We start from the raw sequence: 16,859 nt of genomic DNA on the forward strand, positions 1-16,859 counted from the left end.
TCTATGATCTTGTACCTTTGACCTGGTTTTTTTCTCCGTCCTCTATTCCTATTTGGTCTTTTAGAAGTATCCAAGATTCCCTGGATGTTTTTTGCCTGGATTATTTTTAGGTTTGACATTTTCTTTGGCTGAGATATCCATTTCTTCTATCTTATCTTCAATGCCTAAGATTCTCTCTTCCATCTCTTGTATTCTGTTGATAAAGCTTGCCTCTGAGGTCCTTGTTCGAGTTCCTAAATTTTTCATTTCCAGTTTTCCCTCAGTTTAGGTTTTCTTTATTAATTCTATCAGGGCAAAAAATAATCCACAAAGAGACAAGTACGAAACTCGGCTCAGCCCAATTTTATTGTAACTGGTTCTGGACCAGGACTTGTAGAGTCTGGCCCAGATCAGTTTACTTTAGCTATATTCAAGCACAGCACAATTTTGAAAAAGGTGTTCAGAGAATTAACTCAATCCCAAGTGCACAACAATTTAAGACATGTTTATATTGAGAGTCCTTACAAAGGACATCCATCTTTCACAAGAATGGGTACTGTTGACTCAGAGATAGTTCTCAAGGTCTAGGGAGTTTGAGTGAGGTAAACTGCGGGTGTCAGGATTGGCCTGGCCCTAAGATAACACAGAAATCACTTAAGCTGCTGTAAGCACATGTGACATCACTTGTAAGAGTGGGTTTTATGGTCTAAAAGCAATGCTCAGGATTTAGGGGGAAAGGTCTTGGATAAGTAGAAACATAAATTCTGGAAGATAAGGCAGAGCCTGTCTCATTAGATAGCAAAGGATCACCAGGATATAAAACAACATCATTTCTAGTTCCAGGAAGAACAGCTTCACACCTCATTCCTTTGAAGAGGTGAGCTGTGTGTTAAACTTCCCTGGCTTCTCCAGTGCTTACGTGTGTGCACAAGGCATTTTTACCCTCTACACCCCTGGTACACACATGATTACTATACAACACCTGATTAATGGTCTTAAAACATATTTGAATGAAGCTATCCATTCAATTCATTTTGATTCAAGTAATCCTAGCACTTGGCTGCCTGAGGCAGGAGGAACACAAGTTTCAGGCTAGTACAGGCTCATGGTCTGCGTACTGAGATCTTGTCTCAAATAACAGCCAAACAACTAAACCATTCATTCTCTCTCTCTCTCTCTCTCTCTCTCTCTCTCTCTCTCTCTCTCTCTCTCTCTCGTGTGTGTGTGTGTGTGTGTGTGTGTGTGTGTGTGTGTTCATGTTCATGTGGAATGAAAGTCTAACAGGACCAATCTTGACGGGCACATGTTTCCAATAGAGCTATGTAGGGTGCCCCTTGCTATAGCCTGAGATGGCGCTGTGTACCTCCGTCTCCACACACCGCACTGTGTTCTTGGTTGAAAGGCCCCTCTGTGCTGGGGCCCCTGGTGGCTCTCTCCTCTGCATGCGCATCTTAGTTCCTTTGTGACAGCTTGTGTCCCTTTCATAGCTCCTTACATTTATGTCTCTTTGGCATCAACTGGATTCTTGGAGCTGGTCCTGTCTCTGCTGACCTTTACTCCAGTTCCCGGAGCTCTGCAGAGTGATTTTGATAGGACAGGACAGGACAGGAATAGGACAGGACAGGAAGAGGACAGGAGAGGACAGGAAGAGGACAGGACAGGAAGAGGACAGGAGAGGACAGGACAGGACAAGGACAGGACAGGAAGAGGACAGGAGAGGACAGGAAGAGGACAGGAGAGGACAGGAAGAGGACAGGAGAGGACAGGAAGAGGACAGGAAGAGGACAGGACAGGACAGGAAGAGGACAGGAAAGGACAGGAAGAGGACAGGACAGGACAGGAAGAGGACAGGACAGGACAGGAAGAGGACAGGAGAGGACAGGAAGAGGACAGGACAGGACAGGAAGAGGACAGGACAGGACAGGAAGAGGACAGGAGAGGACAGGAGAGGACAGGAAGCACAGAGAGGTTTGGTTCTGAAGGATTTCCATCCCACACATGCCAATACAAAGTTCTTCCCATTTTAGGAAGCAGGAGAGGGACTCAGAACAGTAGAAGATGGAGGGAAGGACTGTACCGCGGGAGGTAAGGCGCGCACAAGAGAGCTCTGCCCAACTGCCAGTTACTGGTGATACTTGGTCGGTAAAGTTGTGTCTGCCAGTTACTGGTGATACTTTGTCCGTAAAGTTGTGTCTGCCACCAACACATTCAACATCTGGGTCAAGTCTTGTGTCTATTTTCAAAAAGCCACTGTGGCATCGTATTGCCTGGTTGGCCCCACACTCTTCCAACAGTAGCTACCTAAAGTCAAAAGTAAGCTTGTGTTGTGAGCTAGTCAACACCACTTCGAGGTTTCAGTACCTCACACAAAAGTAAATATGCCAAGATTCACAAAACGGGCCAACCTGCCTCCTCCTCAGCATGACTTCACAGGGATAGCACACCGGCCTCACTGACTCCAGGCTAGGTCTGTCTCGTCTGCTTCTGTGATCTCTGTAAGGTAATTAAACTTCTGCTTTCTCTTTTGAAAAGTGGAAATGCTGACTAAAAAAATAACTGTTAGGCTGGGGACATGGCTCAGTTGATAAGGTACTTCTTTGCTTAGCATGCATGGGACCTTGGGTTTGATTGCCCGGCATCACATAAAATAGGTCTGGTGGCTCACACCTCTAATGGTGGCCCTCTAGAAGTGGAGGCAGGAAGGTCAGAAGCTCAAGGTCAACCTTAGGTATATAATGTGCTCACAGTCAACCTGGGGTACATGTGACCCTGTCTTCAAATCCCCACCCCTAAAACAAACAAAAAACAACTCTCCCAAAAATGAAAACCAAACTAACAAACCTTACTGAGATAATACTGTAGTCATAATCTGAACATTAATCTCTATTATCTGCATAATTACGGCCTTGCAAATGCAAGGCAAGGCAGGTAAACAGTGGTTCCATAGCCTCAGAAAAATAGAGCAACTAGTTGCCACTGAGGGTTTGCTGTGACATCCTTATGTGACTCAATAGTTACATAAAATCACATCCTATCGTGTAGATGGTTTGACAAGGTCGCGCTTGGTCACATCACATGTCTGAGAGTCAAAGCCTGGCTGTAAACCAAGTGTTGTCGATTTTAAGCCAACATCGTTCATGTTGCAAAGCTGTCACAGAGAAAACTGTCATGGTAGAGAGATTGTCCTGGAATGGCAAGGTTGATGCCATGTTTATCAGTGCTCTTTGGGTCCGTTGCTTTTCTTGGAGCTGTAACAAAATGCCTGACCAAAGCAATTTATAGGAGGGAAGGTTTGTACCTTGATGGAGACCTCCTGTCAGTCGTGATGGGGAAGACATGCTAACAGGAGCATGAGGCAGGTGGTCCCCTTGCATCCACAGCCAGGGAGCAGATGAATGCTGGTACCCAGCTTGCCTTCTGTTCATTTCATCTGGGACTCCAGCCCATGGAATGGTGCCCCCCCCCCCACATTTAGAGGTGGCCTCATAGGTCTTCTGACCCAGCCTAGGCACTTCCTCACAGATGTATTCTGTTTCCAGGGTGATTCTAGGTCCCATCAAGTTGACAAACACTTGTTCTCATCAGTGATGTTTAATTGCTGAACCAGGACAGCAGAGGTGTGCATTAACAGGCCTCATGCCCTGCACACTGAAGGCCAAGAGGACCTCAGGGTCCTCTGACTCTGGGCCGTCTTTGGCTTCCATGCACCATTGACACACTGAGGTATAAGTCTGTGTGTTCCTGGAGGCTTAGCGAATTCTCTTATTGGGTAAGCAAGTGCCTTAGCTGCCTGTCAACTCAGACATTTAAATGAAACATTTTTTTAAATGAAGCTAAGACATAACAGCGTTGGGTGAAAATGGGCTTTTGGATGTTAACTGTTTCGGATACTTGTCTTTCCACAGAAACTGAGGTTTCCACACCTCCCAAAGCACCCGTGAAGTTAGTTAACTTTCCACAGAGTGAGAAGTAAGTCTCCTTCACACCATGTTTGGAGTCTTAATCTTTCTCCTGAGTCATACATATGTAAGTTCTTTGTCTCCTCTGCAGCACTTCAGCTAGTGAGAAGGAGGTGGAGGTGAGTTTAATGTCTGCCTTTCCACCCTGCTTCCTCCTCCCCTCCCCTCCCCTTCTCTTTCCGGTCCCCCTCTCCTTTTCCCCTTCTTCCCTCTCCCCCTTCCCCTTCTCTATCCCCTCCCCTTCCCTATTCCCCTCTTTCCCCTCCCCCTCCTTTCTCTCCCTCCTCCTCTCTCCCTCCCTTTCCACCACTCTGCTCCCTCTTTCTGCCCCCCTCTGCACTTCAGATGGTCCCATCACAGTCTTGCACAAGCCAGTTACAAGACTAAATGCAGGCAGAGCTGTGCTCCAGCCTAGGGTTGCGGGGGAGAAGGATGCCCCCACTTCACGGACCTCCTCTAACGTCTCTCCTTGTCCGCATGCTGCTGTGGCCACAGGCAGAGTTTCTCAGGTTGTCCTTGGGACTTAAGTGTGACTGGTTTACACTGGAGAAGAGAGTCAAGCTTGAAGAGAGGTCCCGGGACCTGGCAGAGGAAAACTTGAAAAAAGAAATCACGAACTGTTTAAAGCTTTTAGAGGTGAGCAATGATTGGGGATGGGCAGTCACATGCTTACCCCTCCTTCTCCCTTTCCTGTCCCTTCCCTTCTTCCTATTTCTCTTTTTGAGATTGACTCTTGCTGTATAATTATGTAGTCCTGGCTGGCCTGCTACTCAGTATGTATACCAGTATGGCTGCATGTCACTCTCCTGCCTGAGCCTCTCAGGACCACGGTTGTGAGCTACATGACCAGCCATTGAGTTACACTCTTTTTTTTCCCCCTTGCACATGGTATAGGAGTCTAGTTCCATATTTAGGCACATGGATATATATACACTCTTCTCAACACTATTTCTGGAAGACACATCTCTTCTCCATTGTGTTTGGTTTCCTTCTCAAGGTCATTTGACCACAGACATAAAAGTTGTTGTCTTGGCCTTCTGTTGTGTTCTGTAAGTCCATGTTTGTTCCGGTATCATCCCATTGAATTACTGAGTGTGTGGTATGTTCTTTAAAAATTATTTTACTATGCTTGTTTATTTTGTGTGGGGGGGAGGGGGACACATGCCATGGAGCACATATGAAGGTAGAGGACAGTTGTACTTGTTTATTTGGGGGTGGGCATGCCATGGCACACATGTGGAGGTGGAGGCCAGTTGAGGGAATTTTCTCCTTCTACCATATGGGTCCTGGTGTTTGACCTCACGTCATTCCAGCTGGCAACATGTGCTCTTACTCACTGAGCATCTCACAGCTGTGTAGTATGTTTCAAAATCAGGAAGCATAGGCTGTTCACTGTCCTCTAGACTACATTTATTTTAGGGTAGTTTTTGTACCAGGCTTTTTCTCTACCAACCAACTCCCAGATCATGACATAGAGATTTAATATTAGTTATGAATGCTCAGCCTTAGCTTATGCTCATTTCTTGCTAGCTTTTATAACTTAGCCGGTTTCTCTTCATCTGTGTTTTGCCTCAAGGCTTTTTACCTTTTCTTTCTGTATGTCCGACCTTGTCTGCTGCCGGTTGGCTGGCAGCTGCCTGCCTGGCTGGCCCTGGGTGTCTCCCTCACTTTCTCTCTTTGTTCCTCCTCCTCTCCTATTTATTCTCTCTGCCCGCCAGCCCCGCCTACCCCTTTCCTGCCTAGCTATTGGCTGTTCAGCTTTTTATTAGATGCCTTAGGCAGACAAGGTGAAACAGCAACACATCTTTTCATAATTAAACAAATGCAGAACAAACAAATGTAACACACCTTCACATAGTTAAAGTAATATTCAGCAACATAAACAAATGTAACATGTCTTTACACAGTTAAATATTCTACAACTTTTTTTTCTTTTTTATACTTTCTAGTAATAAGGATCCAAAATCAGAATCTCACGAATGTGAAGCATGTGTTCTACCACTGAGCTGTGTCTCCAAGCACCCACATTTTTCTGTTTCTGCTTACCCCCAGATAATAATGTTGAAATTTTGATAATAAATTGTCACAGACTCTATAGATTTCTTGGCTCATCAGGTCTAGCCACCCATGAATGCAGGATGTCTTTCCATTTGTGTCTTTGTTTTGTAGATTTCAAGGTATGAGTCTTTTGCCTCCTTACTCTGGCTTATTTCTGAGTATTATATTCTTTGTGATATGATTTAAAATAAATTGTTTTTCTAGTTTATTATTTTAAAGTGTCAGTACACAGAAACATAACTGATTCTTGTATTAGTTTTGAATATTGTAATTTTTGCTGAGTTTATTAGTTTGAAAGTTCTGTTCTGCCTGTAGGGTATACTACAGAAAAAATCACACTGTGAACAGAAATATATTTTATCTCTTATTGTTTTTCTTGCCTAATTGCTTTGGCTACCGAACCACTGCCATAATATGTTGCATAGAAGCCATGAGTGCACATGGGGGTAAAGCTGTGAGTACACTTGAGGGTGATTCAGTAGAAAGGGAAGGACTAGGCATTGTGTACCTGTGACCTAACAGCAGTTTTTACGCCCTCCACTGCTGGGCTTTGGTGGCACTTTCTGCTCTCCATCAGGATGCTTAGATCTGAAAGTGGTTTAGTAGGTGTGAGAAACTCTGTTGGGTGTGTTTTAATGCTTGGCTTTCCATGCAGTCATTAGCACCTCTGTGTGAAGACGACAACCAGGCTCAGGAGATCATTAAGAAACTGGAGAAGAGTATAACATTTCTCAGCCAGTGCACGACACGTGTGGCCAGCAGGGCAGAGATGCTGGGGGCCATCAATCAGGTAACAGTGAAGTGGAGAGGATTTGTGCCTCTACAGAGTGTGGGCTCATTTCTAAGAATATGTTTCAGAACACTTCTATGCATCCAGGTGTTGGTTTAAACCTTTAAACTCAGCACTCAGGATGCAGAGGCAGATCCGTCCTTGTGAGTCCAAATCCAGCCTGGTTTACACAGAGTTCTAGGCCAGCCAGGGTGACTTTGCTACTGAGAAAACTTATGCAAAGGGAGGGAGGTGCCCGAGGCTTGAACCTACTATCAGAATCCACATGCTGCCCTCCTTCCCATATCTCTAGACATATCTCTAGACAGTCACTCTCCTGTACGCTCTAAGGGCAGCCATCTTGCCTGTATACATAATCCCATCCTTGCCCAGTTTACACAGAAACATGAGCCTAAATTCTGTCAGTTAACCCCCGCCCTTTTCAGTGCTTCCTAGTCTATGGGACAGACCATCCCCACTAGTACAGATGCACATTGTTTTTAAGATGGAGCTGGGCAGAGGTGGTGTGAACCCACCTCTTCATTGAGAAAGAATTACTGCAAACAATAGAAACGGGCCTGAGTGGCCCCATGCATTTCCCAGCACCTGGGAAGTAACAGGAAGATGACTGTGTGCTACAGGCTAGCCTGAGCTGCATGGTGAGAGATACCACCTTCAAAATCAAAGATCCTTCTCTTTCCTTCTTCCCCCACCCCACACCCTGCTGTCTTTGGCTACCATATTGCTTTTCTACTTCTTTTTCTAGAACAAGCCTCTCAGTGGAATGATTCTCCTGCCCAGTCTCTCTCCTCTAGTATTCTCTTAAACCTTGTCAGCCATACGCCTCTACAAACCTGCCATTCTTCTGTCTACCACGCAACTGCACACTCCAAAAGGTCAGCACTCCTTCTGGAGAACTCAGCATTTCCCTACCTCAGCCCTTTACCATAAGGGCTGCTCCTCTCCCAGGCTGTTGAATGGCCCCACCCCTTCTCTCAGACCTCCTAGAGCTGAAGATCTGAGGATCTCCCTTCTGGTCACCTTCTCACCATCTGTATTCAACCCACGTGCTCACAAAACCCAGGGTGACTCTCAGATCTGAGTTTCACCTCATCCTGTCTTGCGGTCCTGATGGGAGCTGGCATTTCTTCCTAGATGCCCGATACATCCTGCACTTAGCATCCTCAAAGCCAGGGCCCTCCGAACCCTTTCCCACCCATTGCCTCCCAGCCTCAGTCCTAGTGGCACAGGCCAGCACTAGTGGGGGTTGGGACGCGGGGTTCTCTCAACACTCCTATCTCCTTCTGCATCAATTGTCAAAGAGTGCATCAGTGCTCCACCTTCAGACCAGAGAATATCGTCATGACTTCTGCTGGTGTATCTACCAACTACACCTGAGTCACCCCCTCTCTCTGCTGTACTAAAACAGTGGCTTCCAAAATGGTACTGCTTGTGTCAAATCCTAATCCTTCCAACACTTTATTCTTTGACAAGCAACTTTGCATGTATGTAGCATGTGGGGGGGTATATGTGGGAGGTGCATTGTATATGGGGGGTCTGGGGGATGTGTACATGCTTGCTGCAGTGTCAGTGTGGAGGTGGAGGTCAGTGGGCAACTTTGGAAGAGCTGGCTTTCTCCTGAAGTATGGGTTGTAGGGATGGAACTCGGGTCTTCAGGTTTACGTACAAACGCTTTTGCTTGCTGAGCCACCCTGCCAGCCCTGAATGTCTGTTTTAATTGAGTGTTGAGGACGGTGTTGTTAAGGGAGGTTGACTCTTGTAGGAAAGCCGGGTGAGCAAAGCAGTAGAAGTGATGATTCAGCATGTTGAGAACTTGAAGAGGATGTATGCCAAAGAGCATGCCGAGCTGGAGGAGCTGAAGCAGGCTCTGCTGCAGAACGAGAGGTCCTTTAACCCTCTGGAGGATGAAGGTAACAGCATTAAGATAACAGTGGTGTGCTGCCTCCGCAGTTCAAGACGCTTGCTGCTCATACTTGGTCCCCAGCAGCCATGTCTATTGGCTTACAACAGCCTACAACTCCAGTTCCAGGGGATCTGATGCCCTCTACTGGCCTCCATGGGCACTGCACCCACATACAAGTGAACACACACACACACACACACACACACACACACACACACACACACACACACACACACATACACACACAGAGTTTTTTGTGTGTTTGTTTGTTTTGTTTTGTTTTTTTAGTTTTTAGGGTTTTTTTTTTCTTTTCTTTTTCTTTTTTTAAGATACAATCTCTCTATATAGCCCTGGTTGTCCTAGAACTCCCTATGTGGATGCAGGCTGGCTTCAAACTTAGAGATCCACCTGCCTGTCTCCCACATACTAGGTTTAAAGGTATGCACCACCATGCTTGGCCTACATAGATTATTTTTTGAAAGATAATAGTCATACTTTCCTAACATTCTCTTCTTTCAAGCTCTCTTACTGTCTTGCTACGTTGTGGAATAAGATCCTTACATTAAGGTTATATTAGAAAATACCTCATTCTTGGGCTTTATATAAAATATCAAGAAAAGACAAACAGAAAGGCACAAAGGATCCTTTGGTAATACCCTCAAAATTCAAAATTCATTCCATCAATTTAGAGCAGAGACATGGTGCTCAGTCCGGAACATTAAATAGACTTGTGTCCAGGCAGGGGCATGTTAGAGCGGGTTCTTTCTCCACACATGATATGTGTAATAAACAAACCACTCTCACCAGCCATAGCTGGATTCTTGGAGTGATTGATCCTAGCACAGTAAGCTGTCCGGTGGATTGGAAGACAGATGAGAACATGGGGTTTCTATAAATCTTACCATTTTTTTTTAGATTTGTTTCTCTTTATTTTATGGGCATAAATGCTTATATGTATGTGCATGCAGTGCCCACAGAGGCCAGAAGGACACCTGATCTTCTGGAACTGGACTTAAAGATGGTTGTGAGCTGTCATGTTGGTGCCGGGAACTAAACTAGTGTCCTTTGGAAGAGCAGCCACTGTTCTTAACCACTGAGCCATCTCTCCGGCCCCACAATAGCTTTGAGTAAACAGAATGCACTTTTCTGAACAGAATTCTCACTTTAGCAATGTTCCCCGTGTGAAGAGCAGTGGTGTTTGATATTCTTCTGCATGCTAGCAGGCAAGGTGGACAACTGCAGAAACATTAAGGACTGTATCTTAATGGTTGCTATGGAGATTGTTGGGCTGCAGATGTAGCTCAGCAGCTGACCACTTGCCAAACACGTAGGAAGCCCCTGAGCTCAAGCCTCAGTACCACAAAAGTAGAATAAAATTAACGTATTTATCTTGCTCAGTAGTTTCTCGAGTTTTTTTTTTTTGGGGGGAGGGGGTATTTTTTGGGTTTTTTTTTCTGTTGTTAGCTTTTTGAGACAGTATCACTCTGTAGCCAAGGCTGGCCTTGAACTCACAGCAATCCTCCTGTCTTAGTCTCCTGCAGAGTTTTCATTAAACCTTTTCTGACCTTTACTTGACAAAAATGCATGTGTGCTTTTTAAATGTAAAAATGTGGGGCCAGAGAGATGGCTCCGTGGTTAAGTTGTTCTTGCAGAGTCCCAGCTCACAACTATCTACAACTCCAGTTCCAGGGGATCTGACCTGATGCACAGACATACATGCAGGAAAAATATAAACATAAAATAATTCTCAGAAAATTTTAACATGAAAATGTTTTCCTTTTAGATGACTGTCAGATTAAAAAACGTTCATCTTCTCTAAATTCCAAGGTAATTACTGATTTCATAATTAACAAATGTTGATGAAATGTTCACGAAATACTAAGATAGTATTTGAAAGTATGTGTCTTTCACTGAAAATCACAACCAATTTAAATTCTCATGCATGAATATACACGTGTGTCTGTTTATAGTTTATGAGGCACACCGTTCCCTTTCCTGTTGTTTGTATGTCAATCAAAACGGCCCCACAGCACGAGGAAAGCCAGGGTAGCAGTTTTGTTTCAACCAAAGCTGGGTCCAGGGAAGCGGACCCTGGTAGAGCAGATACTCAGGATCCCTACAGATGTGTCCCCCTGTCCCCTGCCCCCGGCCCCTGGCCCTGATCCTTCCTTGAGGTCTAACTGTAACATGAACCTTAAAAGGTCTTATTAAATAAAAAACCCAGAGTCAGATATCAGGGTTAAAACCTGAGAGATCAGAGGAATAGGAAAAGCCAAGGCTAAAACCTCACCTCACCAATTCCACAGCTTCCAAAGAGACCTACTTCCTGTATACCCAGGCCTATATGCCTTGCTGTTCTGTTCTCTCATTGACTCTCTCAGCCGAGCTATATCACTTCCTCTTCCTGCCCAGCTCTGTCACTTCCTGTCTTTCTGTAGAGACCTCCAGACCTCTATGGTTAGTGCTGGGATTAAAGGCGTGTGTCACTATGGTTGGCTCTGTTCCCAGTGTGGTCTTGAACACAGAGAGCCAGACAGATCCCTGCCTCCCGAGTGATAGGATTAAAGGCCTGTGTTGTTACCTTTGCCTGACCTCTGTGTTTACTATAGTGGCTGGCTTTTTCCTCTGATCCTCAAATAAACTTTATTGGGGGACACAGACAAAATATCACCACATCTAACATCTCTGCATGCAGGAAGGCTGCATCCTTCCTGGAAAGCCAAGTCACAGAGCAAGAGAAAAGGTCCAGTCTTGCCTTCTACAGAGCAGCCCTGAAGTCTCCCACAACACCCCCACTTTGTTCTTGGTGGGAAGTGAGATGGGGATAGACAGCCTTTTTATCTGGGTGTTTCCAGGCCTATCTAAAGAATCAAGTCTTATTGCTGAACAAGAAAGCAAGATGAAGGCAGGGCAAGGTGCAGGCCCACTCACAGGATGCAGGCCCATGGGATGCAGGCAGGGCAGGATGCAGGCCCACTCACAGGATGAAGGCAGGGCAGGATGTAGGCCCACGGGATGGGGCCCACAGTCGGGAGGTCCCTGCAGACACACACCCAGAGATGTTCCTCACTAATGCCCCAGTTAGTTTCTTAATACAACCAAGTTGACAATGGACATCAACCATTGTAATTCCTTTAGTTTATTTTCATTTAAAATAATTTTTACTCCTGAGTGGTATTTCTTTAAGCTACACAATAGTATATAATACTCTTCCTATGCAAATCTCAAGGCCTATAAACACATTGATTTGTTAAAATATAACAGCTCACTTATGACAGAGTCTAAAAACCTTGGTCTCCCCAAGCAATGCTGAGCCTGGCACCAGAGGGCTGCCTGCACTAATAGTGAATTTACGCATAGGATGCCAGTTACCCCAAGCAGGGGGGTGGTAAGTGGCAACCCTGGGGTGCTGTTGCTTAGTGGAAGACTAAAAGTAGCAGCGGCATGGTAAATGCTTCGAAAAGTTGCAGGAAAGAACTTTAAAAACTTACCATAATGTCTGAGGAGAGAGAGATGTTTAATCCGATTTAGATATCACACCACATGAATAAGTAACAAAGCCGCTCATTCCCCCATTAGTGTGTAATTTTTTATGTGTATTAGTTAAAGCAAATTTAACAAAAGTTCCATGAAAAATTTCCATGAAAATTGCAAGAGAAGCTACAAGTGTGGTGAATATTGACCTCCTCTTGAGCTGGAATTTTCTAAGCATAGAAGCGAAGATAAAAGAAAAGGAAAACATTTGACTAAATTACAACACAGCTCGTCTTCTAGAAAAACATAGGAAAATGGTCATAAGTACAAACATGTTTCTCAACCAAACATGCAGATGGTGATTCATCAGCAAAGGTGTTCGATATACGCTGAAGACAGATAAATGAAACCCAGATAAAAAATACCATTCTTAGCTAGTGAAAGTTATAAATCCAAGGTTGAGGGAGACAGAATATAAACTGGTCAATACTTCTGAAAGGTGATTTCTCCACGCAAGATCCTGGAATGCTCACCTGCTCCCTGAGGGCTGAGCACGGGCATGTGCAGCGTGGCGGGGGACGCAACTCCCAGAATCCTCTAATTATACTTCTCTCTCCTGTGTGTGCAGCCATCATCTCTTCGAAGAGTGACAATTGCCTCTTTACCCAGAAATCTTGGAAATGTGGGGATGGTAAGTGCACGTGGATGTCTCTGCCTCAGAAGTAAACTCGTCTCTATGACAAAAATGTAATTCCTTCACTGAACTCCTATTTTATGATTTCTCAAACCCCCGAAGGTATCTGGGATGGAAAATAACGACAGATTCAGCCGGCGGTCAAGCAGCTGGTAGGTGTGACTTGTGCCCACATTCTGGGCACCCATGGCAAGCACATGAGCATTCCTAATAACCTTTGGTTTGTTCAGAGTGTGAGCAGCACAGACATTAAAGCTGGTATTCAGTCGTGGCAGCTGCACTGGGGGATGAGAGTCACCTGGATGTGAAAGGGGAAAGAAGCCAGTTCAATTTCTGCATTGACTTAAGCGGTGAGGGGGCACATGAGGTACAGCTCTGCTTAACGTATGGCCGTTATCTTTCTGTAGGAGAATTTTGGGGACAAAGCAGAGTGAGCACCGCCCCTCACTACACCGATTTATTAGCACCTATTCCTGGGCAGACGCTGAAGATGCGAAGTGTGACCTGAAGTAGGTGACTCATAGTGTGTCTGTTGACCGGATGTGAGCTGAAGCACACAGAGTGGGGGTCAGGAGGAAGACTTTATAAAGGTCATTCGGGGACATAGGGGCTCCTCTGGCCCTCAGGGTGGCAACGTTTTAAGTTAAATAACTCTCTGGAACTTCCCAGATCTGGGCGTGCCAGGAACAGCCACACGCTAACCTCACCTCACCGATATCTCATAGCTAGACAGAGCAGATCAGATGGCAGCACAGCAAGGCATATAGGCGTGGGTAGGCAGGAAATAAGACGCATTTGGAAGCTGCAGAGTTGGTGAGGTAAGGTTAGCTGTGCCTGTCCCTATTCCTCTGATCTTCTCAGGCTTTCACCCCCATATCTGGCTCCGTGTTTTTTATTTAACAAGACTGTTTAGAAATTCATCTACACGTGCCCATCAGCAGAGCCACAAAAGTAAAATCTCTATCACCGTAGAGTACTAAAAACAGAAATGAATACAGAACATTTCCATATAAAACATATGCCCTTTGTGACATGCATGTTCATCTGTCTTGTGTAAAGGAGAGTCATTTCATTCTTTGCTTAGCAGGGTTTGTCTTTTTGACAAAGGGGGGCTGCTATGTATCCCTAGCTTGCCTCAAACAGCAATCCTCCTGTCTCAGCCTCCTGAATGTTGGGTTACAGGTGTTACCACTTTGTCTAGAATATGTTTAGCAAATTTAATGAGTTTAAATATGCTACTTGCTTCCATAGTGAAAAGTAGAAGGCAAAGGATGATGTGACTCAATGCCACGCCCCTCGCTCCACCTTACCTGGTCTGTTTTTGTCACCTGTTCAAACACCTCCCTCGGGTTTCTCATTTAAAGTGACTTTAAACACATTCACTGAGCACCTCCAGCATACTTGATCACTCTGAAGCACCAGGAAGAGATGACATAGGCATCTCACACATCCCGGAATCCTGCGGCATGTGATCCCCATCTAGTTATGGTGACAGATCTGTTCTGATGACATAGACGTATCACACATCCTGGGATCCTGTGGCATGTGCTCCCCATCTAGTTAAGGTGATGGATCTGAGCTTCATGGGAAAATGCCAAGTGCTTCCTTCAAAGACTGTCTGCTATGGCTTCATTCCGTCTTTGTAAACAGAAGACAGAGACCAAGAAGCTCACAGAATGGTGCCCCCTCCTCCTTAGACACTCTCCTCTGGCAATCATGGGCATCGTGAGCTATTTCAAAATTCATATCCAACCAGGAGCTATTAGTTACAAAGGTTTGCTTAGGTGGAGGAAGCCCTCTCTAGGTTATGATCTACAGTACACTCAGTCTAGTCACTTCCCAGGGCTCTAAGTACTAGTTTGCCTTAGTTAGCTTTGCATTCAGAATATTTGCATATGCTTTAAAATTAAGATGTGTAGAGGAACGACTGTAATCCAAGTCAGCACCAATGCAAAACACTATCCAAAAGAAGCCAGAAGAGCATGCCTGGGACCCCTGCTCTCAGGAGGCAGAGACAGGAGGATCACTCCAAATTTGAGGCCAGCCAAGGCAAACCATGAGACCCCATTTCAGAACAAGGGAAAAGCTCTGCTAGAGAACAGGTGCAATGGACCACTTACAGAAGACATTAAAGGAGGACAGGGCACTGAGTGTTCACTCAGGAAATGTGCTGTCTGCATGCTCTTAAAGGATGCTACAGATGTGCACATATGTCCACACTTTGAGTAGAAGGGTTAAAGACTGACTTGTAATTTTGAATTCTTTCTTGTGGGTGTTACTGGTCAGCATTCTACACAGAAGTTATTTTAAATTACCCTGTTTGGTGACTTAACATTTAGAATTTGAGCACTTTGAGTTATATACTAAACACTGGCAGTGTCTGGTAAACGAACATATTGTCACTAGTTTCAAAACTTACTTGTAGAACCAGAGATGCCTCTGAACCGCCAGGAGAAGAGGCAGTGGAGAGGACCAGGAAGGCCAGCCTTTCTGAGAAGAGAAGCAGCCCGTCCACCTGGGACAGCGCTGCAGTGTAAGATGCTCGCACTGGAGAGGGCGGGATGGGCCACACAGGACCAGCCATCCCACTCAAACTGCTTTATGGAGGGCATGGGGATTGTTAGGACTAAGACGAGCCACAGCATGGGGGTGGTCCACTACAGTAGCTCCCCTAGCTCTGTTTCCCAGGCTCTCCCAGGCTCTCCCAGCTGCTGCTTTAAGGAGCCAGTGAAAGCCCTCGCATGGGCCGTTCTGTGGAGACCAGGGGAACAGCCTTCAGATTAGTGCAGAGGCTAGTGAAGCCCACGTACACTTTGGTTTTCTCTAGTTTAAACTTAGCACAGCAGGGTACTGGGTTTCGTGGGATGTGCATCTAGCCTGCTTTACATGACAAAAGGACAAGATAAATGTCTTAGTGCCTGTGTCACGGTCTCAGCATCGTAGAGGGTACACCTTTCTTTCTTAGTTACACATGGTGGGGAGCAAACGGTCCCCTAAACCAAGAGGCTCCATCCCAACACACAGTTAAGGCAGCCTTGTTGGGGAACTCGTCTCCAGGCTTCACACCCTGACTGTCCCTTCCCTGTGTGCTCACTCTCCCCACAGCTGCGGCTCGGTGGCTTCGTGGGTCGCTCACCTGCAGGCGTCCTTCCGAAGGGCCAACAGAGTCCTCTGGCTCTCGGTGGTCTTCATCGTGCTGTTTGCAGCCTTGATGAGCTTCCTCACAGGCCAGTTCTTCCAGACAGCTGTGGAGGCCGCACCCACACAGGAAGGGAACTCCTGGATGTCTCTAGAACACATCTTATGGCCGTTTACCAGACTCAGGCACAATGGGCCTCCGCCAGTGTGACGGCAGCATGGCTGAATGTCCCGTTCTGATTTTAACATTTTCCTCTGAGATTCATAAATTAGTAACTTTCTAGTAATTATAATGCAAAGCCAGGGTTCTCAGAGCAGCTGAGATATTTTAATTCCTCAACTACATAGCATAGGGAGGGGACCCCACCTAGGGTATTTTAATGAGCTTTCTCAGAGAGAGAGAGACAAACAGACAGACAGAAAGAGTACTTTATTGAAACTTATTAAAATAAAGAACTATTCAAATCTTTATGCAGTGAAGCTTGAATATAGAGTGCACTTAGGTCATTTTTGTAGTTTATTTGTGATTCCTCCCGGGTCTCAGGGTCCCACCAGCTCTTCCACAGGCTGTGAAAACTAGGAATAGCTGAGGACCCGGGTGGACAGTAGCATGTGGCACACCGAGTCGATGAACTGGCAGTTGGAATGCCTGACCCTCTCCATCGCCTCTGCAGAGGCAAAGTCCTTCACCATGTGGTACAAGGTAGAGTGAAACTCAGTTTCCTCCTGGAGGGCCTCGGAGAACATCTCACTGTCTTCCCTGATCTTGAGCATTTGTGCTCTGTCACCATTGAACATGAGGAGGCTCCAGAGGCGGTCCTCTGCGGCTTCGGCCAGGGCTTCCTTCACCTGAAAAGAGAATCT

At 45.7% G+C, this 16,859-nt stretch overlaps 2 protein-coding genes across 13 annotated transcripts in view; one reads left to right on the top strand and one right to left on the bottom strand.

Moving 5' to 3' along the window:
- Positions 1-16,464, top strand: part of Irag2 (inositol 1,4,5-triphosphate receptor associated 2) — a 58,980-nt gene extending 42,516 nt beyond the window's left edge. For all 7 annotated transcript variants that reach the window (XM_076568286.1, XM_076568287.1, XM_076568288.1 and 4 more), the window contains 12 exons: positions 2,007-2,064; positions 3,885-3,948; positions 4,030-4,057; positions 4,434-4,574; positions 6,652-6,786; positions 8,549-8,696; positions 10,473-10,516; positions 12,792-12,854; positions 12,960-13,009; positions 13,265-13,366; positions 15,283-15,390; positions 15,963-16,464. In XM_076568286.1, coding sequence (XP_076424401.1) covers positions 2,007-2,064; positions 3,885-3,948; positions 4,030-4,057; positions 4,434-4,574; positions 6,652-6,786; positions 8,549-8,696; positions 10,473-10,516; positions 12,792-12,854; positions 12,960-13,009; positions 13,265-13,366; positions 15,283-15,390; positions 15,963-16,206 — 1,185 coding nt within the window. In that variant the 3' untranslated portion in view covers positions 16,207-16,464. The remainder of the gene's footprint in view (positions 1-2,006; positions 2,065-3,884; positions 3,949-4,029; positions 4,058-4,433; positions 4,575-6,651; positions 6,787-8,548; positions 8,697-10,472; positions 10,517-12,791; positions 12,855-12,959; positions 13,010-13,264; positions 13,367-15,282; positions 15,391-15,962) is intronic.
- The window catches only part of Dnai7 (dynein axonemal intermediate chain 7), a 51,845-nt gene continuing 51,392 nt past the window's right edge, over positions 16,407-16,859 (bottom strand). For 5 of the 6 annotated variants that reach the window (XM_016008314.3, XM_042274312.2, XM_076568284.1 and 2 more), the window contains one exon: positions 16,407-16,844. In XM_016008314.3, coding sequence (XP_015863800.1) covers positions 16,572-16,844 — 273 coding nt within the window. In that variant the 3' untranslated portion in view covers positions 16,407-16,571. The remainder of the gene's footprint in view (positions 16,845-16,859) is intronic. The other variant, XR_013050241.1, reaches the window with a different exon arrangement.

Source organism: Peromyscus maniculatus, chromosome 3, assembly GCF_049852395.1.
Source record: "Peromyscus maniculatus bairdii isolate BWxNUB_F1_BW_parent chromosome 3, HU_Pman_BW_mat_3.1, whole genome shotgun sequence".
NCBI lineage: Eukaryota > Metazoa > Chordata > Mammalia > Rodentia > Cricetidae > Peromyscus > Peromyscus maniculatus.